General features: G+C 45.7%; 1 protein-coding gene across 1 annotated transcript; it reads left to right on the top strand.

The window, feature by feature from the left end:
• Window positions 1-2,160: 2,160 nt before the first annotated feature.
• Window positions 2,161-22,636, top strand: GFRA3 (GDNF family receptor alpha 3). The gene is made up of 8 exons (XM_022589008.2): window positions 2,161-2,501; window positions 9,417-9,704; window positions 14,431-14,523; window positions 15,842-16,154; window positions 17,645-17,748; window positions 17,916-18,050; window positions 18,460-18,548; window positions 18,767-22,636. Exons 1-8 carry the CDS (start codon window positions 2,429-2,431, stop codon window positions 18,854-18,856), a joined length of 1,185 nt encoding a protein of 394 aa, XP_022444716.1. The 5' UTR covers window positions 2,161-2,428; the 3' UTR covers window positions 18,857-22,636.
• The last annotated feature ends 1,657 nt before the right edge of the window (window positions 22,637-24,293 follow it).

The raw sequence follows: 24,293 nt of genomic DNA, 5'->3' as shown, positions 1-24,293 counted from the left end.
AGGGCTTGATAGAAGGCAGAAAACCAAGATTACAAATGAAAGTGGAGTTAGGTACAGAGTCTTTGGACCTTTGAGCCCCAATCAGTGGTTTGTAAGGCCTCCCAGGGCAGTTTGTGTCTTAATCATTTCTGCACCTGGCACAAAGCTGGACCCATAATCAATCTCAAAAGACATTATTGAATTGAATGATGGCTGAGTAACATCTTTGTAGAAAGTATTGGCTCATTTGTCATTACCCACAAGGTTCCCAATGACAATGCTGCTTATCTAGCAGGTGTTGGCAAGTCACAGAGGACATGGTTGGTGGGGAGACAGTGTGTTGGAGGATCTGTCAATATTAGTCTTGGAGTCATATGTATTTGCAGAGGCTTCCACAACCCTCCACTAGTCTTGGTTACCAATCCTCATTAAAGGCCCAGTGATGTCAAGCTCTCCACCGCAGTGCCCAGACAGGAATATGCTCCAAGTATCTCATTTACTCTCAAAAAGAGGCTGGCCTTTTACAGGTGGAATTGGATATTGCTTTCAGCCCATTGGCTTGACCTTGTTCCTGCCTTCCTGGTCCATTTCGTGGGGAGAGCACTGAGTAGACCCACTGAGTAGGCACCCTGAGCAAATGCCTTTTCCAAAGTTAGCCTCCTACCCCAAACTTGATTTGCCTTGGTTGCTGAAGGAGTAAGCAGAAGTGACACCCCTTGAACACCCCACATCTTTGTTGATTCATAGCACCCTTTCCTAGCATCCCAACCACCTGAAATTGTTACCTTTTGCCTTGTAAATCCCATTTTGAAACTATTGCCAGAGTGAAGTGGAAAGTGGGGGCTGTCAGCTCCCCAGCCACAGGTTTTCTAATCTTACTGGAGGGAAGTACTTGGGAAAGGTACACAGAGGTAGAGTGGAACTGGGGGGAAACAGGCCCTGTACAAAAGCTGAGTAGCCAGATGTTCACTTTCACAGCTCTCCTGTAAGACTGGCAGGGCAGATATAGATTAAAATGAAGCACAAACTCCATTTAAAGTGCATTACAGCTCAGGAATCAGCTCCCCCTGGGCAGGAGAAGGGAGAAAAGGGCACAAGAGGCCACATCAGTCTCCTTCCTTATCTAGGACCACATGTCTCTCTCCTAGCTTTGTGAAGGGTGATTTACACCCTGGCTGGAATGACTATCTTTCTGGGCTGATTACATCGGCAAATGCCCTCCAGAGGCCACAGCAGGATGGCCATATTCAGAAGCAGCAGCCAATAAATCTCAGAGGTCTATATTGCATTTCTCAGTACCCTCCCTCCTGGCCCTCTGCCAGGTGGGCTGTGGAAGTAGGAGAGGGCTTGGCTGGAAGGTTAGGGGAGGAAACCCTCCAATTCCTTTCATTACCGTCTTCTCTAAGTACTGTTTAGTTCTCATTCTTCCAAGTCATTCTGCCTCTGTCTTTATCCTGGGAGCAGGTGGGAATCAGCTCAATAAATTAGTCTAATAAATACCCTTATCTTTATATGTAGAAGTCCTGGGTTATCCTAAGTATTTAATCTTCGTAGAGTAGCTTGGTCTCTTAACCATCATCTGAAAATGATGAGGCTCCTAAATGGTCTCTCTAGCCACCTTTCTCAGTGATCTTTTGTCCAGGGAGATCTCCACAATTTAGTCTGAGGGAAGTTTGATCCTTCCATCCTCCCTCATGACACTGAAGGGGCTGAATTTTGGAGGAGTCTAGTCTAGCAAAGGTCCTGGGATCTGGCCTCAGGTTTGTTCCCAGCAAAGCCATTTCACCTGTCTGGGATCCATCTTTGCAGAATCTTGGGGTTAATAACAACAACCGAATCTCACCCTTGAAGATATTTACGAGGCGAAATGAAATCACAGATGTGCAAATTCTAAAAGAAAAAATATACTTGAAACATAAGTGCCCTTGTGCGTTTGTTCAAGTTTTGTTATTTCATTTGGGTTGGTTGTTCCTTGGTGGTAGAGGGGGTTCCGGAAAGTGAGACAGGATGCTTTTTTTCTTAATAAATATCTGGACCCCAGAGATGGCGAGTTTCCATTGACAGTTTCCACACTGTCTTGGGTAGAAGTCCTCCTCTAAACGAAGTTGGCGGCCGACAGCATGTGGGCCGGCTGGGGTGGAGCACTCTTCAGAGCCAAAGACCGGCCGCTCCGGGGCGCGTGCCCTTGCTCGCCCTCACCCCCGCTCTGCCAGTCCAGGAGGAGAGTCGGCGTGGTGCGTCCGTCCACTTTGGAGTTGGAGGGCGGCGCCTGGGACCCTGGTGGGAGCGTGTTGGCGCCTCGCGCGCGAGGCGGGGCGGGAGGCGGTGGTGGGAGGTGCCGGCGGAGGAACCCCGCTCGCAGAGCTCCAGCTCGAGGGGGGAGGGCGCTCCGCGCCTGGTGCAGGCAGAGCGCCCTGGGACGCCGACAGTCGGCTAGCGCACCCCGCCAATGGCGCGCCCCCCGAGCCCACGACCAATGCTGCCTGCGCTCCTGCTGCTGCTGCCGCTGCTGCTCCGAGCGGGTGAGTGTCGTCTGTGCGTCCGCGGAGTCCACTCCGGCTGGGGCGGGAGGGGGCGGGGGCTGGGGTGGTGGTGAGTGGTGGTGGTGACCGTGTAGGTGGGGTCCCGGCACCAGTGCCCAGAGAGGTCTCAGGCCCCACACTGCTACCTGGTGCGGGGCGTCCGTCTGTCCGAGCCTGGGGAACTGGAGGAGGAAGCCCAGGGTGTCAGGAAGGGGCTGGGTTCCACACCTAGTCCAGTGACTTAACTTGTAGATTGAGTGCCAGCCATGACCAGGGCACCCAAGCATCTCTTCGCTCCTCGTTCCCCCTCTTCCCCCGTTTGAAGTGCGTCTGTACAGTCACAGAACAGCCAGCAGCTAGGCCACTACCACTACAGCATCTCTAGGGGGCGGGGAGAGTCAGAAGCAGGACTGCCTTTTGCTCCACATGGGCTTCACCTCTTCCACCCCATGTAAGGACTGCGGAAGTGGATACTAGGTACAGGTGAAGCTGGAGAAGTTTTTGTTAGGGCTGACTTGTCATTGGGAACTCCCTGGCCGTCCAGTGGTTAGCACTCTGCACTTTCATGGAAAAAACAAACACAACTGACGTCACAAATTAAGGTTGAAAACTGCTTCCCAGAACTTGCCAACATCATTATTTGGTTGTGTGGTTGAGAGTATTGCTCACCATCAACAAACCCCCTCTTCAGGATGTACTTTATTATTATTTAAATTGGAGGGGAAAACTCACTAGTGGGCAAGATGGTCTTTCTGTGCAAGCTGCCCAGCAACAGTGCCTTGCCCTGTTATAAATCCACAATAGGTGTTTTGTGGAATACATAGTTAAAGGCCAGGTTTTAGAACTATGCCATCCCCCCAAGGAGCATGCACGTGGCCTTTGGGAGTGGGATGGGTGCATGGAATCTCATTGTGGGGCTCCTGTCCAGAGCCTGCCTGGAGGGAATCGTGAGTCAGAGACCACATGTCTACACATGACCTCAGTCCACAAAGTAGGACTGCAGAAGTGCAATCTTGGCTGAGAGACAGATATGGAAGGAAGGAAGGAAAGTACTGGTCTGTCCAGACTGACTTCATTAGTAAATCAGAGCAGCAAGACTTTACTGATATGATTGGACTGCCCAGGAAATTTCACTAACCCTAACAGTATGGCTGTATGTCAGGATCAGGGGTAAACTTTAAATACCTTCTTCATGACCAATTTAGTGGAACAAGTTACCACCTGTTAATGATGAAACTTAACGTGACCCCCACCTTCTTTTGTTGAGCTGCAATGCCCTTAAATCTACTACTACTCAGACTTGGTGAACTGTCAGCTTAGAAATGAGAGAGGTTTACTTTTGAAAATTGTTACGACTCAATATTTAGTCCAGTTAAAGCAATGAGACTTGGACCTGCTACGTTTCTTTCAGCAAGCACTTTCTGGGTACCTACCAGAAGTAACATCTTAAACATTCAGCATTTCTCAAACTGTTTAAATCCATGTCCCCTTTTGATAAAGATAAAAATCTCATGTCTTCCTTAAATAAATTTTGAAATTTCAGAACTTTTTAAATGATACAAATGAACTTACAGAACAGAAACAGACTCATAGACTTAGAGAACGAACTTATGGTTAGCAGGTGGGAAGGGTTGGAGGGAGGAATAGTTAGGGAGTTTGGGATTGACATGTGCACACTGCTATATTTAAAATGGATAGCCAACAAGGACCTACTGTATAGCACAGGGAACTCTGCTCAATATTATTTAACAGCCTAAATAGGAAAAGAATTTGAAAAAGAAGATACATGTATATGTATAACCGAATCACTTTGCTGTACACCTGAAACTAACACATTGTTAATCAACTATACTCCAATATAAAATAAAAAGTTTAATAAAAAAACTAGTTGCATTAAAAAAAGTTTTTTTGTTCATCTTCCACATATGAAATGGTCAAATATGCTTTTTTTATGTGATTTTTTAAACATCTTTACTGGAGTATAATTGCTTTACAATGGTGTGTTAGTTTCTGCTTTGTGACATAGTGAATCAGTTATACCTATACATATGTTCCCATATCTCTTCCCTCTTGCATCTCCCTCCCTCCCACCCTCCCTATCCCACCCCTCTAGGTGGGCACAAAGCACCGAGCTGATCTCCCTGTGCTATGCAGCTGCTTCCCGCTAGCTATCTGTTTTACGTTTGGTAGTGTATATATGTCCATGCCACTCTCTCACTTTGTCCCAGCTTACCCTTCCCCCTCCCCGTATCCTCAAGTCCATTCTCTAGTAGGTCTGTAAATATGCTTTTTTGAACCACACATTCCCTTTGGAAATTCTGATACACCCCCCAAATGGGCCCATCCTCTCTCTTCCCCATCCCATGCATTGAGAAACTCTGGTTTAATCCAACCCCCTTTTTAAAAATCAAAATTAATACCAAAAATCCATTATGAACAAAATACCAAAATTTTAAATTAAAAGAGTAATAATGCCATGCTGAGGCATATTGGAACCTGAAGCAAAAGGAAAAATCAGTACTACTGATCCTGTCTTTTTTTACACATTGGATATGGCACCAACTCTCAAACTTTAGGTTACATCATTCTCTCCAGTAAACTTACTAAAATTCAGATTCCCAGGCTTTATCACCAGAGGTTCTGATTTGGTAGTTTGTGCTAGGGCTCAGAAATCTGCATTTTAATAAGTAATCTAACTGATTATTATGTGATTGGAAGAGAAGGTTGGACTACCTAAACTCAGAGGCCCCTCCTAATTTTGGGACTCTTTGATTATAAGTAGAGAGAAGGGGCCCAGAGAAGTTATCAGGGTGGCTCATAAAATGTCTCTGTTATGTGGTCATTTTTAAAATATTAGTAGGCACTTACAAAGAACAAGCCCTGTTCTAGGCACTGGCAACAGAGTAGTGATAAGATAGACATGGAAGTCTGGCTGGGGAGATAATAAAAAATGAAGTAAAAAAATATCAAGTGGTTGGGCTTCCCTGGTGGTGCAGTGGTTGAGAGTCTGCCTGCCGATGCAGGGGACGCGAGTTCGTGCCCCGGTCCGGGAGGATCCTGCGTGCCGCGGAGCGGCTGGGCCCGTGAGCCATGGCCGCTGGGCCTGCGCGTAGGGAGCCTGTGCTCCACAACGGGAGAGGCCACAGCTGTGAGGGGCCCGCGTACCGCAAAAAAAAAAAAAAAAAAAAAAAAAAAATCAAGTAGTGATAAGTGCTATGCAGAGAATTGGAACAACAGTGTGTTAGAGTAGCTGGGGGGCTATTTTACATTGGTTGGTTGGGGATGGCCTTTGTGAGATGACACGCCATGTGAAGATCAGGTGGAAGAGCATTCAGAACAGAAAGAAGGCCAGTGCAGATGGAGGGAAGTGGGAGAGGAAGAGAGAGCAGGAGGTAAGATTAGAGAGGTGGGCAGGGACCAGGTCTTTACAAGGTTTTGTAAACCAAGGCACATAAACTAGATCTTAACCTAAGTTCAATGGAAGCTGTTGGAGGGATTTAAGCAGAGAAATGAGATCATCTGATTTACAGTTTTTAAGAGATGATCCCATATAATGCTAGTCAGTATTAGAATTATGTTATATTCACACAATGGATTGCTATACAGCAGTGAAAATAAGCTATTTACGACTATACTTATCAGTGTGGGTGAATTTCAGAAACGTAATATTGAGCAAAAGAAGCCAAAACACCAAAAGCACATGTTGTATGATTAAAAAACAGGCAAAACAAATTGCTAATGTTAGAAATCAGGATACTGTATTATATTTGCTTCGTTGGGAAGATGGTGACTGGCAGATGGCTTCTGGGGTGCTGGTAATGTTCTGGTTCTTTACCTGGGGATCTGGTTACACAGGTGTATATAATTTGAAATTAAACTATATATTTTTGATTTATGTATTTTTGTTATGTTATACTTTAATTAATTTATTACCAAACATGATATACAAATGGCTAACAAACACATGAAAATATGCTCAATATCATTAGTTATTAGAGAAATGCAAGTGAAAACCACAGTGAGATACTACCTCACACCCACAAGGATGGCTATAAAAACAGAGCAAAAAACAAAACACAAGTTGGCAAGTATGTAGAGAAATTGGAACCACCCTCATGCATTGCTAATAGGAATGTAAAATGGGACAGCCACTGTGGAAAACAATTTGGTGGTTCATCAAAAAGTTAAACATAGAATTAACATATGACCCAGCAATTCCACTCCTGCGTATACACCCAAGAGAAATTAATACAGGTATTCAAGCAAATACTTGTACATGATTCTTCACTTAGCACTGTTCACAATAACCAAAAGGTGGAAACAACCCAAATGTACATCAACTAACATTTAGGTAAACAAAATATGGTATATCCATACAATGAAATATTATTCATAAGAAAGAATGAAATATTGATATATGCCACAATGTGGATGAACCTTGAAAACAGCATGTTAGGTGAAAGAAGCTAGATACAAAAGAGTATATATTTTATGGCTCTATTTACATGAAATACTAGAATAGGTAAATGTGTAGAGACAGAAAGCAGACTAGTGGTTGCCAGAGACTAGGGGAAAGGGAGGATGGAGAGTGACTGTTTAATGGGTATGGGCTTCCTATTAGGGTGATGAAAATGAATTGGAATTAGAAGTGATGGTCGTATAGCATGGTGAATGTACTAAATGCCACTTAACTGTACCCTTTAAGATAATTAATTTTATGTTGCATGAATTTTTTTCTTTCTCTTTTTCTTTTTAAAATGAAGTTTGTACAAAAAGAAACGAAATTGAGTTATTTGTTGTGAGGTGGATGGACCTAGAGTCTGTCATACAGAGTGAAGTAAGTCAGAAAGAGAAAAACAAATACCATATGCTAACACATATATATGGAATCTAAGGAAAAAAAAAAAGAAAGGTCATGAAGAACCTAGGGGTAAGACGGGAATAAAGACACAGACCTACTAGAGAATGGACTTGAGGATATGGGGAGGGGGAAGGGTAAGCTGTGACAAAGTGAGAGAGTAGCATGAACATATATACACTACCAAACGTAAAATAGATAGCTAGTGGGAAGCAGCCGCATGGCACAGGGAGATCAGCTCGGTGCTTTGTGACCACCTAGAGGGATGGGATAGGGAGGGTGGGAGGGAGGGAGATGCAAGAGGGAAGAGATATGGGAACATATGTATATGTATAACTGATTCACTTTGTTATAAAGCAAAAACTAACACACCATTGTAAAGCAATTATACTCTAATAAAGATGTTTAAAAAAATAAAAAAAAATAAAGTTTGTACCTTTTGACTACCTTCATCCAGTTCTCCCTCCCCACCCTCTGCCTCTGGTAACTGCAAATCTGATTTCTTTTCCTATGAGTTTGTTTTTGAAGTATAATTGACCTACAGTACTATGTTCCTGGTGTACAACATAGTGATTTGCTATTTCTATACATTTCAGAATGATCACCAGGCATGAATTTTACCCCAATAAAAATGTTTTCCAACCTAAAAAAATTCTTAAAAAAGATGAATGCAACAACAAAAAGAAAGGTAATTATGTGAAGTGAAGGATGTGTTAATTTTAACACGTCTTATTGTTAACACGTCTAATCTTACTATGGTAACATTTTACAATATATACATAAATCATCATGTTGTATACCTAAAGCTTAAACAATGTTGTATGTCAATTATATCTCCATAAAGCTGGAAAACAAAAAACGATGGCTGAATGGTATGGTAGAATGAATTTGGAAGGTGGAATCACTGAGACCAATAAGGACTCTCAACTAGTTCAGACAAGAGTTGATGGTGGCTTGAGCTAAGGAGGTGGTGATAGCTGTGGAGAGAAGTGGACAGATTCCAGATATGTAGTGGAGTTGACAGGACTTACTGGATTGAACATAGAATGTGAAGGAAAGAGAAGAATTCAGAATTCAGAATGACTCCTAGATGTTCTGCCTTGATGTTCTGGGGGATGATGGTGTGCTATTACCACTTGATAAGTCCTAGGGTGCAGGGCCTTTCTCCAGAGCTGAACTATAACCAATCTTGATATTCCTGAGTGAGTGACAGAATCTGTAAAAGCCCCCCACCCCAACCCCAACCAGTTCCCATTGTAAGGTATTTTTAAGTGATTTTTATTTTTTTGCCGCACTGCGCGGCTTGTAGTATTTTCATTCCCTGACCACGGATCGAACCTGGGCCCTGGCAGTGAAAGTGCCGACTCCTAACCACTAGACCGCCAGGGAGTTCCCCTTAAGTGACTTTTTTTTTTTTTTTTTTTTGTGATATGCAGGCCTCTCACTGTTGTGGCCTCTCCCGTGGCGGAGCACACGCTCCGGATGCGCGGGCTCAGCGGCCATGGCTCACGGGCCCAGCCGCTCCACAGCATGCGGGATCTTCCCGGACCGGGGCACGAACCCGTGTCCCCTGAATCGGCAGGCGGACTCTCAACCACTGTGCCACCAGGGAAGCCCCCCTTAAGTGACTTTTAATGGAAGACTCAGAGTTGTTGCTAACTGTCATTTAGCACTCCCATGCACATTCTCAGCTCTCTGGTTATGATGCTATCCCTGTCCATGGCATAGCTCTGCTCAGGGCCCTCTTCCCAGTGCCTGGCTGGGCCATCAGGCTCAGCTTCAAATAATGTCCCCCACCTCCCAGGAGGCTGAGCAGCTTGTCTTCATCAAACCCCCCTCTCTTCTTGAGCCTGATCTCTTCTGTCCATATTGTGACAGCTGCAGACCCTCTACTCCTACTGGACTTCTTTCTCCCCGCTAAAGGCCTTTGTGCCGCCCCAAGACTTTCCTGCTAAAGATTTCATCCAGAATCCCCCCCAACCTACCTTATGACTAGGTTCTCCCAGACAGCTACTCTGACCTTATATGAGCCTCACTTGGTCTCTCTCCCTCCATAGGGGACCACCTCCCCACAGAAGGCCGGCTCATGAACAGCTGTATCCAGGCCAGGAGGAAGTGCCAGGCCGATCCCACTTGCAATGCTACCTACCACTACTTGAATTCCTGTGCCTCTAGTATAAGCACCTCATCACCTGCAGAGGAGCCTTCAGTCCCTGAGGACTGCATGGAGGCAGCACAGCAACTCAGGAATAGTTCTCTGATGAGCTGCACATGCCATCGGCGCATGAAGAACCAAGCTACCTGCCTGGACATCTACTGGACCGTTCACCCTGCCCGTAGCATTGGTGAGGCCCCCATCCTAGAGCGGGCTAAGCTAGGGAAGATGGCTCTTGGGAGTTGTTTTTTAATCCTGCTGGATATGGGCCGCATGGTAGATTCTGACAGGGATGATAATGAAGCTCTGCATTTGACGTCACTAAGAAATGGAAGGAGGAATTGGCAGTATGCTTTTGGGCCCCACAGTACTGCCCTCCCTTCTCACTACTTCCCAGTTTTTTTTAAATCTGGAAACATGTAGCTGCCTCTTGGAAGGTCTCTGAACCAGGCTAAGGCCCAACATGGGGAGCTCCTGGAACAGACAGATATAGAGAGGAAATGGAGGGAAATAGTCTTAACTCATAAACAGGCTGCAAATACAACATAATCCATAGGTTCAGAGAGACTGGGAGGCAGTGTCCTGGTCCAGCCTTTAACAGAGAGGATATTCATTAACCAGACAAGAGATGATAAAAGACGGAAGGCACTGGAAGAGCCAAAGAGAGGAGCTTACTCTGACTCTGGAGATCCCCTTCCGTATCAGTCAGCTTTTACTAGACTGTGCTGCAGTAACACAACAGGGTCTTGTAAAACAAAGGTTAAGTTCTTGCTCATGTTCTGTCTTGGCTGTGTCATGTGTCCTCTTCATTCTGGGATCCAGTACAGCCTCTACCTGAGATGTTCCCTTCTCATGGCAGAGGGAAATGAACAATGGCAGAACCATTTGATGCCTTTAAAAGCTTCTGCTCAGATGTTACATAAAATACTTCTGCTCACATTCCATTGACAAAGCAAATCACGTGGTCATACCTGACATCAGTGGGAAGGGGAGGTATACTCCTCCCACAGGGGACACTGAAAATCACATGGCAATAACTGAGGATGTATAGTCTTACAGGGAGGACAAAAATAGTTGTAAACAATAATGCAATCTACCATAGTCCACCAGTTGGTCAAAACTTATTCATTTCCCTCCCTTTCACAAGCAAAATATACCTACTCACTTTCTAAGGAAGGTGCCTAAGAATTCTATCTAAGCAGGACATCAGGCTCCAAGTCTAGGATTTTGTGATAATTTCTATATCAGGTCTGGATGTGGTTTCTCTTAATCTAGAAACCTATGCACTAAAAAGTCATCTGCTGGGCTTCCCTGGTGGCGCAGTGGTTAAGAATCCACCTGCCAATGCAGGGGACGGGGTTTGATCCCTGGTCTGGGAAGATCCCACATGCCACAGAGCAACTAAGCCCATGCGCCACAACTACTGAACCTGCACTCTAGAGCCCGCGTGCCACACTACTGAAGCCCGTGCGCCTAGAGCCCATGCTCTGCAACAAGAGAAGCCACGACAATGAGAAGCCCGTGCACCGCAATGATGAGTAGCCCCCGCTCGTTGCAACTAGAGAAAGCCCGCACACAGCAATGAAGACCCAACACAGCCAAAAATACAGATAAATAAATAAATTTTTAAAAAAAGTCATCTTCTTCCCATCTATACTCAATATATAGTAATGGAATGGGGACAGGAGAAGCACAACAAACTCTCAGGTAGAAAGAGGAGTAATGGGAAGCACACAGCAGACATTGATTCATAGCAGTTCTGAAGTCCTGCCACACAATTGTTGCAAAGGCTGTCTTCCCTGGGAGTAGGGATTGCTCTTTAATAAGGCCCTGCTTTTGCTCATTGGGGAGCAAAAGCCCAGGAGTTTCCCAGCCCCCTGGGAGGTCCTTCGTTTCCCATTATTTTCTTGGGCTACATCTGGAAAGGGCATTGGAGACTGTGACCTCCTTAGGGATTGAGTAGCATTCTCCACTTGCTTCCTACCTGAGGAACGTTGGAGCATCTTAAGTCTCAAATAGTTAGTCTCTTTTAATCCAGGCTGGTGGCTCTTAGCAGTACAACTCTCTCAAAACATAATTGCGTTTTATGTCTGATTTCTGTCACCTCATGTGCCAGTAGCCTTTCCTATAATCCCTTTCAAGACATACATCTCTTTTGAGACCTAATTAGAGGTACCTTGCCCTTATCAAGCTTCTGTGGGAGAGCCACTATCTTAGTCTTTTTTCCCTGAGAACATTTGTCCAACAGGCAGGATTTATCGGATACTGTCTTAATCAGTGAGAGATCTCCACAAAGGGCATGATAGCCACAAACTTGAATTGGTCTCTGGCCCAAGGCTGAGTTGTAATTGACCTTATTACTCAATGCATTTTTCAATTTTACCTTTTACTATTTGAATATGAGGAGTAGCATTTCTTAATTTTGCAGGTCCTAGAATTTCTGTATTCATTCTTTTCTGTTTCCTCTCTGTGTGTAAACTGGTCAGTTCTCTGAGCTTATATCTTTCTCGTAGTACCATGCCAAGTGTGGCTATCAGCAATCAAGACATATTAGTAATCTTCAGCTTCTCAGCTTCTTCCCCTTAAAGCACAAGCTCACTCAGTACATCATCTTCCTTCCAAGTTATTGCAGGCAACAATTTTACCAAATGCTTTGCCACTGCATAATGAGGGCTGCCATCTTCCCAGCCCCCAGTAACAGCTTATTCACCACCCACTACCTAGTCGCAAAGCCAATACCATTTATTTTAGATCCTTTTTTGTTACTTCAGCACTCCATTTCTAGATACCAATTACATTTTTTAACATCTTTATTGGAGTATAATTGCTTTACAATGTTATGTTAGTTTCTGCTGTATAACAAAGTGAATCATCTATATGTATACATATATCCCCATATCCCCTCCCTCTTGCATCTCCCTCCCACCCTCCCTGTCCCAACCCTCTAGGTGGTCACAAAGCACCGAGCTGATCTCCCTGTGCTATGCAGCTGCTTCCCACTAGCTATCTATTTTACATTTGGTAATGTATATATGTCAATGCTACTCTCTCACTGCATCACAGATTACCCTTCCTCCTCCCTGTGTCCTCAAGTCCACTCTCTATGTCTGCGTCTTTATTCCTGTTCTGCTCCTAGGTGCATCAGAACCATTTTATTTTTTTAGATTCCATTATATGACCAATTACATTTTTAATAAGAATTTGCTAAATTATGCAACCAACGCCAAATCTCTGGCTTTCACCAACAAAAATATATCTTTTGTTCATGTTACACATCTGCTGTGGGCTTCCATGAGTTGGCTTTGGAGGACAATTTTGTTATTTATTTATTTATCTATTCTTGGCTGCATTGGGTCTTCGTTGCAGTGCGCGGGCTTCTCATTGTGCTGGCTTCTCTTGTTGCGGAGCACGGGCTCTAGGCATGCAGGCTTCAGTGGTTGTGGCTCGCGGGCTCTAGAGCGCAGGCTCAGTAGTTGCGGCGCACGGACTTAGTTGCTCCACGGCACGTGGGACCTTCCCAGACCAGGGATCGAACCCGTGTCCCCTGCATTGGCAGGAGGATTCTTAACCACTGCGCCACCAGGGAAGTCCCATGAGTTGGCTTTGTCTTTGCTCCACTTGCCTTCTTCATTTGAGGATCCAGGATGGTAGATGGAAAAGAGCCAGGCAGGACCACATGATAGTTCTTGAAACTTAGAGGTGATTATGCCTCTTTAGCTCACAATCCACAAGCCAAAGCAAGTCACATGGCCAAGCCTTACAGTAGCGTGGGAAAGTACAGTCCTCTCATAGGTGGCCTGAAAGTCACAAGGCAACAGGTGAAGTTGTATAATCCTCCGACAGCAAGCAATTGGAAACAAACTCTCTTTGTTCCCTGATTTCCACTCCTCATCCTAATCACTTCTCTTTTAGAACTTCCACTGAGACTTCTCCCTGAATCCTCTTGTCTCCACCTCTTTTCCCTTGGGAGCTCCCAGGTCTTCCCAAGCATCCAAACCATCCTTTCCTGTTTGCTTGATATCATCTATATCCCTTCCCGCCTAAAGACATATTCACAAAGGCCTATTGGGTGACATCCCTGCAAGCTCACCTCTGTCTTCAACATTTATTGAGCACCTACCATGTGTATGAGCTATGCAGTGATCTTGTTTTTTTAACTGAAGTACAGTTGGTTAACAATGTTGTGTATGCAGTGATTTTATAAGACCTAGTGATTTTATAAGGTCTTAAGGAGCCCACAGCCCCATGGGGTGTTTGAAAGAGATGTGTTTCCTTTCAGATCATTTCTCTCCCTTCTCTGCTTTTCTCAGTCAGGTTCAGTTCCAGATCTAGTCTCATTTGCATCACCTCAGCATGCAATGCATCTCCATAGCCAAGTGGTCAGGCCTGGAACAGAGTCCACTACTGCCCCTTCTCCAATAGCAAGAGAAAACAAGACAGAGTCCCCTTGCCTGCTTATGTGCCCACAGGTGATACTTGTAGTAGTTAGGAGCAGAGACTCTGAAATCAGGTAATCCAGGTTTCAAATCCCGGCTCCATTTACTAGCTAATGTGAACTTGAGCAAGTGAATTAACCTCTCTTATCCTCAGTTTCCTTTTACCTACCCAAAGACTTCTATGAAGACTAAGTGAAATTGTATGTATATATATATATATATATTTTCCACTTGCACCATAGTGCCCAGTAAACAGTGTGCTCAACAAACAGTAGCTTTATTATTCTTATCATTAAACCCAGTTTATTTGTCAAGCCTAGCCTATACCTTTATGGCCCTGTTCTTTTTCTCTCCTCTGCCCAGTATGCAGCTATTTAAGTAGAGACTGTGCCTCTTCTTTTTCTCCAGCAGCCTCAACCCCTCCTGCTCCCACCCCCAGCCCCATCCTCAGGATTCTGGTGCTCCCCACCTTGTCTCTAGGTGACTATGAGCTGGATGTCTCTCCCTATGAAGACACAGTGACCAGAAAACCCTGGAAAATGAATTTCAGCAAACTGAACATGCTCAAACCAGGTGTGGAAGGCAAGCTGGGGCTGGGGTATGGGAGGGCCTGGACCCTGAGGGAAGGGTGGCTGGTGGGGAACACAAGCTGGGAGAATGAAGGGAGAGAGTTGTGGCCTGCCAGGTAACTAAAGAAGCACTCTCAGGGTGAGAGTCTGAGCTATGCCGCATGATCTAGTCTCACGAGTCAACACAGAGCAATAGTTACTAGGGAGATATTCCAAGAGAGCCCATTAGAGCTCCCCGGTTCCAAAAGGTGGATCTCTACAAAGGCTTTGGTGGGAGTGGCAGCAGTTCCAGAAAAAAAAAGTGCTGAAATGGAGTATTTACCCTAATTCGAGGCAGCCAGGAAAGTAGCTTTTTGTCCCTGAAGACTAGGAAATTGCTTGTTTTCAACCATTCTAATGGGATGGGCGAGGTGTTGGGCAGGGAAAATGGTGAGAGAGAGAGTGACTCCTCAGGGGTGACTCAGGGTGGGGAGCCATCTGTCTGGCAAGGACTAATATGATGCATGTTTTTCAGGAAAGTGAGGCTGTTGTATTAATTGGAAAGGAACACACACATGCACTCTCTTTTTGAGAAAGATGTGAGCTTTGTTGTACAGTCAGTACTGTGTATTAGAATTTTGAGAGAAAAGCATAGAGATTTATGTATTACAAGCTCTAGGTTGCAGGGAATCTGGGAATAACCTATTCCAGTTATTCCATTGTTCTGACTGCTGGAATATTCTGTTAATAGAACTATCACCATAATTTCCCAAGACTCAGAGTATGGGGGGTTTTATGCATGCATCAATCAATGAAAGATGGGCAGAATAGACAGATGCAGAACCAAAATCCTAAATAGAATTTGGTTGCATCTGCTGTGGACAATCCAGAAAGTACTTTTCTGCACCAGGAGGATTGCAGGATCCTAGTTCCCCTACCAGGGATGCAACCCCTCAGAAGTGAAAGTGGGGCGCCCTAACCACTGGACTGACAGGGGATTCCCCAGAAAGTACTTTAGAATGTTGTAGGGCCTCTTGGTTACAGTTTCCACCATGGGATCTCACTCATTGCATAGGATTGAGGAAAGGGTTTGGTTAGATGTATATGGCTTTTTTTTTTTTTTTTTTAAACCTAGGCAAGCTGAGGAGCAGGATGGGAGAGGCTCACGAATACCTGATACTGTTTGTGGGTAGAGGGAAAGGCCTTATTCGGTGCAGTCCTCCCTGACAGGAGTGCCTTCCCACTACCGTCCTTGTGAAATCAGAGGGTTGCCGGGATTCCTGGGGAGGCTGGGCTGCACATCTGCAGAGAGGACTGCTGACTTGGTGCCCCTCTCCCCCCAGACTCGGACCTCTGCCTCAAGTTCGCCATGCTGTGCACTCTTAATGACAAGTGTGACCGGCTGCGCAAGGCGTACGGGGAGGCGTGCTCCGGGTCCCGCTGCCAGCGCCACACTTGCCAAAGGCAGCTGCGCTCCTTCTTCGAGAAGGCGTCGGAGCCCCACGCTCAGGGCCTGCTGCTGTGCCCGTGCGCGCCCACCGACCAGGGTTGCGGGCAGCGCCGGCGCAACACCATCGCCCCCAGCTGCTCACTGCCATCGGAGGCCCCCAACTGCCTGGAGCTGTGGCACATATGCCTGTCCGACCCGCTGTGCAGGTGCCGGGTGCTGGGTGTGGGCAGACGGGGTGGACACGACTCCTTCGGCGCCTCCTTCCTGGGCAGGGCTGGGTCTGAACCACCCTCCCCCCCCCACCCCCCCCACCCCTCCGCAAGGCACCGTGAACCGACTTTACCATGTAGCTACCCTGGATACTTTCTGAAACTCTTTTATAAAAAAATAAAATATAATAAAATAAAATTATATAGAGAGAGTGTAAAAACTTTAGGAAATATAAAACTGTGTTAAAATATCACTCAAAACCTGTCACCTGGAGGTAATCTACCATAATTTGGGGAGCATTTCCTTCCAGTCTTTTTTCTCTCCAGGTAAACAAAATCAGACACCAACCTTGTTTTGCAACCTGGTTCTACCACTTGCTTCTCTGTATAACCTTGTTGTACAAGTTACTTTACCTCTCTGAGTCCCACTTCCTCTTCTGTAAGATATTACATGGAGCTCTCAAAAATCATAATACTAACACTTACTGAGTACTTACTTACTATGGGCTAAGTACTATTTTAAGTACTTAACATCTATTAATTTATCTAAGCTTCACAAGAACCCTATAAGATAGTTGCTATTATTACTATTTTTTTTTTATCATCCTCAGTTTACAAATGAAGAAACCACAGCAGAGAAAGTTTAAATAACTTGCTCAAATTCACCTAGGTAGTAAGTCAGGTTTGTTAATGAGGTTTGGATTTCCTTCATAGGTAGTCTGGCCTAGAGCCTGTGCTCCTAGAGGCTCTGTTATGCTGCCTGTTATTATGCTGGGAGCTATGGGTTGGCCAAAAAGTTTGTTTGGGTTTTTAATGGAAAAACCCGAACGAACTTTTTGGCCAACCCAATATACTATTACTGTTACATAACAAGTGCTGGGCTAGATGACTAAGATACTGTCCCTTCCTTCAAGGAGTTTGCAACTGCATGGGGATGACAGATAAGTAAACCACCAATCTAACACAAAGCAAAATGTAAGGAAAAGTGCACAAATATACACACAAAAATATACTCATCATTCCATCCCCTGAAGATAACCAGCTTTACTTATTGTAGGATGAGTGTTAAAAATAATTATATCTAACATTTACTGAACACTCACTGTATACCAGGCACTGTGTTAAATGCTATACGTGTATTCTCTTACTTCATCCTCACAAAAATCCTCAAGGTAGTGTTATTTTCATCTCTATTTACTGTCAAGGAAATTGAAACTAAAGAAACTGCCTGAGATCTCATAATTAGGGATTGTGGAGCCCAAATTCAGAGTGATTTGCTGTGGAGGCTGGGGTGATGGTGCATTTAATTGTGACAGGAGCAGGCTTCACTGAGGAGGACGCCATGGGCCAGGCTCTGAAAAAGGCAGAGGCGGATTTGGCATGAAGATGGGCATCTTAACTAAAGGGGCAGCAAGGTGACACTGTGGCAAGGTGAAGGCTGCAGGCCAGACCATCAACAGGGACTCTTAAAATTTCCCTTCTTCCAGATCGCGCCTGGTGGATTTTCAGACCCACTGCCATCCCATGGACATCCTAGGGACCTGTGCAACAGAGCAGTCCAAATGTCTGCGAGCATACATGGGGCTGATTGGTGAGGCTGGGGGGCATGTTTAGGAAGCCTACAGGTTGGCCAGCCTGGGGGGGTGAAAATGCTCTGGAGACTGAACCCCCATGGAGTGGTCCTGAGACAGGTGGGAGAGGATGGGAGCTGAAGGTAGGGTTGGCTTAGGCACTGACAATCCTCTTTTCACCCCATAGGGACTGCCATGACTCCCAACTTTGTCAGCAACGTCAATGCCAGTGTTGCCTTAAGCTGCACCTGCCGAGGCAGTGGCAATCTGCAGGAGGAGTGTGAGCGGCTGGAAGAGTCCTTCTCCCGAAACCCCTGCCTCAGTGAGTGCTCTCCACCTGCTCCCAGCCCCCGTGGCTGACTCAGCTTGACCCAGGGAGAGGGAAAGGGTCCGCTCTGTGGTCCACTGGTTCCATCCATCTCCTGCAGACGGAGCAGCCCCCTCCTCAGCATAGGCTTACATCTCCCCAACCTGAGCCTTTCTGCCTTCTCCCATTCTATTAGTGACCCACCCCCATCCCCGGCCATGCTGCCTCTTCACTTGCCTGGGCCCTAGGGACACTCTTCAGCTCAAGGAATAGCAAGCAGAATGAGATAATATCCCATTCCCAGCTGCCACCCACCCACCCTTGCATATCCCAGGGTCCCTGAGACATTCCCTTTCCTTCTTTGGGAGCCTGAGAGATCTCCAACATCTGCCTGCTTTCAGTCTTCCTTCTCTCCTCTCCTCAGTGGAGGCCATTGCAGCTAAGATGCGTTTTCACAGCCAACTCTTCTCCCAGGACTGGACAGCCTCTACCTTTTCCATGATGGAACGCCAGGTAGGGCCTCCTCTGTTACACCCCTCCTACCTTTACTGGACCAGCTGGGGGAAACCCAGACAAGGCAGGCAAGAGATTGGATGGGGGCGGTAAACTCCTTGTGGTCATGAATACTTTAGACCTCTAGCAGACCTCCACCTCAGGGGAGGAGGACAGGCCTTGACTGAGGCTAACGTGGTGAAAAGGGTGGAGCTGACTCCATTTTATTTTTTCCACAGGACAAAAACCCTGCTCTGAGGCCACAGCCCTGGGTGCCCTCTCTTTTCTCCTGTACACTTACCTTGATTCTGCTCCTGAGCCTCTGGTAGCTGGACTTCCCTGGGGGCCCTCTTCTCCTTTACCACACCCAGCTGACCTGCAGCCTGCAAGGGTTGAGGAAAGGACAGCATCAGGAAGGAGGTTTGGTATACAACATGGCAACCCTGACGTTACCCCACACCTCCAGTTGACTCCAGATTAGGCCACAGTAGAAGCTGACTAGCCTAGTTCTCATTCCCTTCACTTCTTTTTTTGTTTTGTGTTGTTGTTGTTGTTGTTGTTTTTGCCCGTGCTGCTTGGCTTTTGGGATCTTAGTTCCCCGACCAGGGATTTAACTGGTCCCTTGGCAGTGAAAGCTCAGAGTCCTAACCACTGGACCGCCAGGGTCATTCCCTTCACTTCTGACTCAGGCTGCCCCTCCTTAGGACTTTAGCCATATCTTCTGGTGATGTCCAGCTCTACCAGGCTCTCTTCTTACCCCTTTCTTCTGCCCACCAGCATCACCCAGGCTCTAACAAATCAGTCACGCTCTCTTGCATTCTCCAGATAGGCAGGGCTGGGTGTTCTGAAGCAACCTAGAAAGACATTCCTCATGGTGAGGAAAGCTGGAGCAAGACTCTTGGCCCCTTGTCTCCTCCTCTGAAGGGGGAATGGGAACCTACTGCCTTCCCAGGGATCCTACAGAACATTTGAGCATCACGAGCTGGAGCATATGGGCCTTGCTTTCTTCCTGCTACTGTCCCAAAGTCCCCTTAGCCTCTTGGATCATGATTAAACATTTTAACTTAAAACTTTTCTCTTTTCCCATTGTCTCATACTGTGAATTTATATAGAACTAGGGGTGTTACAGTCACAAGAGCACAGGCCAGGTGATCTAGGAGACACAGCAACCCTGCCACCAGATGCTATGTGACCCCCCAGGCAAGTCTCTCAGCCTCTCTGTGTACTTGACATGGAGTTGGAAGAAAAATAACTTATGTGAGGCTGTGGACTGGGTACCTGTTCCAGCTCCAGCCATTTTGGGCATGCTGCCTGGGATCTGCCACAGCAGCTGAAGGGGGAGGGTCCATAGTCAACCACAGCATTCAAGCACCTGCTTGTGTTATCGGTCTGCTCCATACCATAATGGGGGCCGGAGGAAAGGAGAGACTGGTTCTTGAACTCATGTGCAATCCAGTTGGGATAAGGAAACAGCTACCCATGCAAAGTAGTTGGGAAAATATATTTATAGAGCTGTGGAAATTTGTTAATTCATTCACTCACTCTTTCCAAAAGCATGTGATGAGTGCTGGCTCTCCAAGACACTGTGCTGGGTGTGGGAGATTCCAAGGTAATCCTATTTGCAGATCCTATTTTCAAGCCTTTTACACATCAGAGCAGGGGAACTGACAAGGCAGTCAATAAGAACAGTGCAGTGTGATGAGTACTGTACAATAATTGTAATAATAACCCTCATTTACTGAGCCCCTACTGTGTGCCAAGTACTACTGTGCCCCTACTGTGTGCAAATACATTCATAATTCATTTAATTCTTCACTAGCTACGTGACCTTGGCCTTAACCTCTTTGGGGCTCACTATCTACATCTGTAACATGAAAAGGTGAAACACCTACCTCACAAGGAATGAGATAATCCATGTGAAAGCATTGTGCCTGATAAATAGAACTCAAAAAAGTTAGCAGTTACAGCATATGGTTTTTGTAGAGAATTTGGACAATACAGATAGTTATAAAGAAGAAAATTTAAATCTTTAAAATCCCATTCTCAAACTTCCAAACTACTCCCTGTACATCTGTGCACGTGAGAAACTATGGGTATGTATAATTTTATATATGTGAGGTCAGAGACTGCTTATCAAAGTGTAAGTCACAGACACTTTTCAACATCCATGAGTAGAGCTCAGAATACATCGTCCTTTTTATCAGCTGCATAACATGGACTTGTATGAATGCATATTCCTACATACATAGTTTATTTAACTAGTTCTGAATTGATGGGTATTTGGTTATCTTCCTATTTTTCTCTGAGCCAAGTTTTAAGGCAGTGAGGAGGTGACTGGGGGTAGGATGTGCCGAAGAGCTGCCCGAGTGGTGGGTGGAGTAGGGAAAGCACCCCCTAAACATTCTTGTATCCACATACCCCACCCTGCCGAGGAAGTGCCCAGCCATCCTGCTGTCCTGCAAACTTCAGTGCGGCACTGGGTGGACCTTCCCCTTCCTCCCCTCCCAGGAAGATCTCTGAACCGTCAAGGCCTCTCCATTTGCTTTGGCTCCATTATCATGGGGCTGGGGGAGGTGAATGGTACAGTCATTCCTTGCTAAGTGCTTGAATTAGACTAATAGGTCATCTGTGCTTTTCTCTGAAGAAGGTCCAAATTCCTGGTAAACAACCAGACCACTCTCCCAGCCTAGGGCCCAGAGCCAAGACCCGGGGTGGGGGCACACAGTGGCTGGACTGAAGCTTTTAATGGTATCCTGGCTGGCCGGGATGGTTAATGCCATTAGACTAGTTTCTGGGTAATGAGGTGGGAAGGGCTGCTGGCAGCAGTGATAAGCAGAGAGCGCTCAATTACAGGTCTCTGCATGGCCGGGTTGGAGCAGACTGTCTTTTAAACAACTATCTTCCAATTCACCCATTCAATCATGTATTCATTCAACAAACCTTAGCAATGCTCTGTAACAGGCTGTATTTTTCAAGGTCTGTCCCTGTGCATTCATGAGCTGCCATTTTGGTGAAGGGGCAGCCCAGGACTTTGGCAGCTAGACCTCAGCTTTAGGCACTTGGGACTTTTCAGTTATCCTGGTTGATTTTAACACTCAGCTGTTTGACCTTGGCAAATATTCTTTATCCCTCTGAGCCACCATTTCCTTATCTCCAGTAGGGATCCCAGTAGGAGTACTTAAAGGGTTGCAGTTTTTGTTTTGCTTTTGTTTTTAATAAATACAACATCAGCAATTTAATTTCAGTCAAAAAACAAATTAGCAATATCAACTGATGTTTATATCAATTTAAATGGTTTTGGTTGGCAATTTTTTTGGCTTCTTATTTCTATAAAAGCTTATAAGCATGAGGAATGTATGCTCATTTTGATCTCCACGTATATTTACATTAGATAACAGTAAAAATATTTAAAACAATCAGGGTTGTTTGAAGACTGGAAATAATTACAACACTTAACATAGTGCCTGATACAGGATGAACACTCAATAAATGGCAGCTATTACTATTATTACTTCTGGGAGGGGATCTGTGGGTACTATGTATTCTGCTCCCTGCCCTGGAACAGTGGTGAGTGATGGTGCTGGCTCTGCCTCCAATTGTGGGCTGAATTCTGGGTGGGGCTGCTTCTGGGAGACTCGCTATTCAAGCTCTGAACTCCAGGATGGAAACCAGAGCTCTGGGTCTGTAGCTCAGACTCTGAGGGACCTTGGACCAGGCATGGAATCAGAGACAGTCAGTGTCTTAGTCAAGGGTCTTCTGGCTGCAAGTAACAGAAACATTGGAATTACTTAGTAAAAAGGGAATGTCATGCAACTGAATCCCAGGAAGTTCAGCTGGGCCCTTGCCGGGGATAGGACTGGAAAGTCAGGAACCAGTCTTGAGCCCTGTCTGTTGAAGACCAAGACATCTTGGGCCATCTACTTCATTCTTTCTGTAGACCTACTTCCTTTGCATGACCTTCCAGGGCCAGCATTTTCAACTAAATGACCTCCCATCCCAATTCCAAATTCATGGAAAATCTGATTGTCTGTGCACAGGTTCTAGATTGGCTTTCCTGGGTTAAGGGTCCATCCCAGGCTTATCAGCTGGGTAAAAGAAACATAGATCCACATGCTACTAAAGTAATTACAGGGCCTCAGGCCTGTTAGTGGAGGGCAGTTCTCAGAGAAGGCAGTGTATCTCAGCAGGACTCCAAGAGCATAGACTCTTGGCAGGGAATTAAGGTAGATCTTAATCAACCAAGGTCCAGCTTTGCTTCTTTTGTGGCTTCCTTCCTGGTCTAAGAGTGTCTTCTCTGAGCTTCCTTCTTGGATGCCCTCAGGGATAGGATTGTAGGAACATAGGCCCTGTTGTGGCTCCTTTGGGTCTGAGAACCATCCTGAGAGCTAGATGGAGGTTCTTTATGACTGCAGAAGGAGGCTTTGCTGCTGTGGGGCTTGCTAGATTTCTGGTCCCAACAGTTGAAGAGTAAGGCAAAGTGAAGGGGATCAGAATATGCCACTCCAAAATATGCCACTTTTGCATAAGGATTATTTTTACCTGAAGGCAATTAAGAACCAACAGGAAGAGTTCTATGCCCTCGCCTTACGTGCCTGAAGGGGCATAAATGGAGATGAGGAGTCAACACCAAAATAAGTTTGCATAGACAGACCTTGCTAAAATAGCCCTTATCGTCCATTAGTTTCCCCCATATATTTCCTAGTCACTTCTGCACAATTTATTGTTCCTTGGGGCCCAAACCCTCTATCCTTTGTTAAAAGGGTATATAAGGCCCCTAGTCTAACCCCAAGTCCTATATGAGTTTCACTTCTTTTCTGTAAACTCGCATGCAGGTAAATATTAATAAAAATTGTGCCTTATCTCCTGTTAATATGTTTTTTGTTAGCTTAATTCACAGGCCTCCAGTTACTGACCCTAAGAGGGTAGAAGAAAAGGTTTGTTCTCCCCAACAAAAGCACAGCCACTTCCTTGGCTGATAACCCTCCATCTTTGCCTCTATAGCCCCTCTTACCAACAGTCATAGGCTCTCACTCTCATTTCCTCTCATGGAATCTTGGGTTCTCAGAAATTCCAGTCTCTTTTCAGCATCTTTGCTTCTCTCAGGAGGATGCCTATTCACATGGGAGACTTGGTCCAATAAAATTCCACCCTCAGGTGCTGAGCTGGTCAGGGCTTATCTGACATACTGTGAGAGTTGTGGGGGTGAAGGAGACAATAATAATAACTAACATTTATTAAGAGTTTAATGTGTGCCAAGCACCAGGCTAATGGCTTAAAGAGCATTGTCTCATTTACTTTTCAGAAGTATCCTCTTTTATTTTCCTTGTTTTACAAGGGGATATAGCAAAGCTAAGCAGCTTGTCCAAGGTTACAGGGCTAACAAGTGGCTGATCTAGGAATCAAACCTCAACCTCCCTGACTCCCAGGAGCAATCTTTGATCCACGTCACGTCTGTCCAGTGTTGGGGTGAGACGCCACTGCCTAAATTTCAGCAGAGGCCGTGATGAGGAGCATGGGGTCAGAGAGCTCTTTTAAGCTACAAGCATGACTTCCTAGAAGAGAAGGTATTTGTTTTTTTTTTTTCTTTTGCAGTATGTGGGCCTCTCACTGTTGTGGCCTCTCCCGTTGTTGCGGAGCACAGGCTCCGGACGCACAGGCTCAGCGGCCATGGCTCATGGGCCTAGCTGCTCTGCAGCATGTGGGATCTTCCCGGACCAGGGCACGAACCCGTGTCCCCTGCATCGGCAGGCGGACTCTCAACCACTG

The sequence above is a fragment of the Delphinapterus leucas genome, chromosome 3, assembly GCF_059928025.1.
Source record: "Delphinapterus leucas isolate spDelLeu-1000000601 "Yukka" chromosome 3, BTC_Dleu_Yukka2, whole genome shotgun sequence".
Lineage (NCBI taxonomy): Eukaryota > Metazoa > Chordata > Mammalia > Artiodactyla > Monodontidae > Delphinapterus > Delphinapterus leucas.
This window is presented reverse-complemented; position numbering and strand designations above follow the sequence as displayed.

Excerpts from the sequence above, each read along its gene's own strand:
- GFRA3 (XM_022589008.2), top strand. The coding sequence starts at position 2,429 with ATGGCGCGCCCCCCGAGCCCACGACCAATGCTGCCTGCGCTCCTGCTG. Across the intron at positions 16,155-17,644 it reads CTGTCCGACCCGCTGTGCAG|ATCGCGCCTGGTGGATTTTC; the intron begins GTGCCGGGTGCT and ends CCCTTCTTCCAG. Across the intron at positions 18,051-18,459 it reads CTCCCGAAACCCCTGCCTCA|TGGAGGCCATTGCAGCTAAG; the intron begins GTGAGTGCTCTC and ends TCCTCTCCTCAG.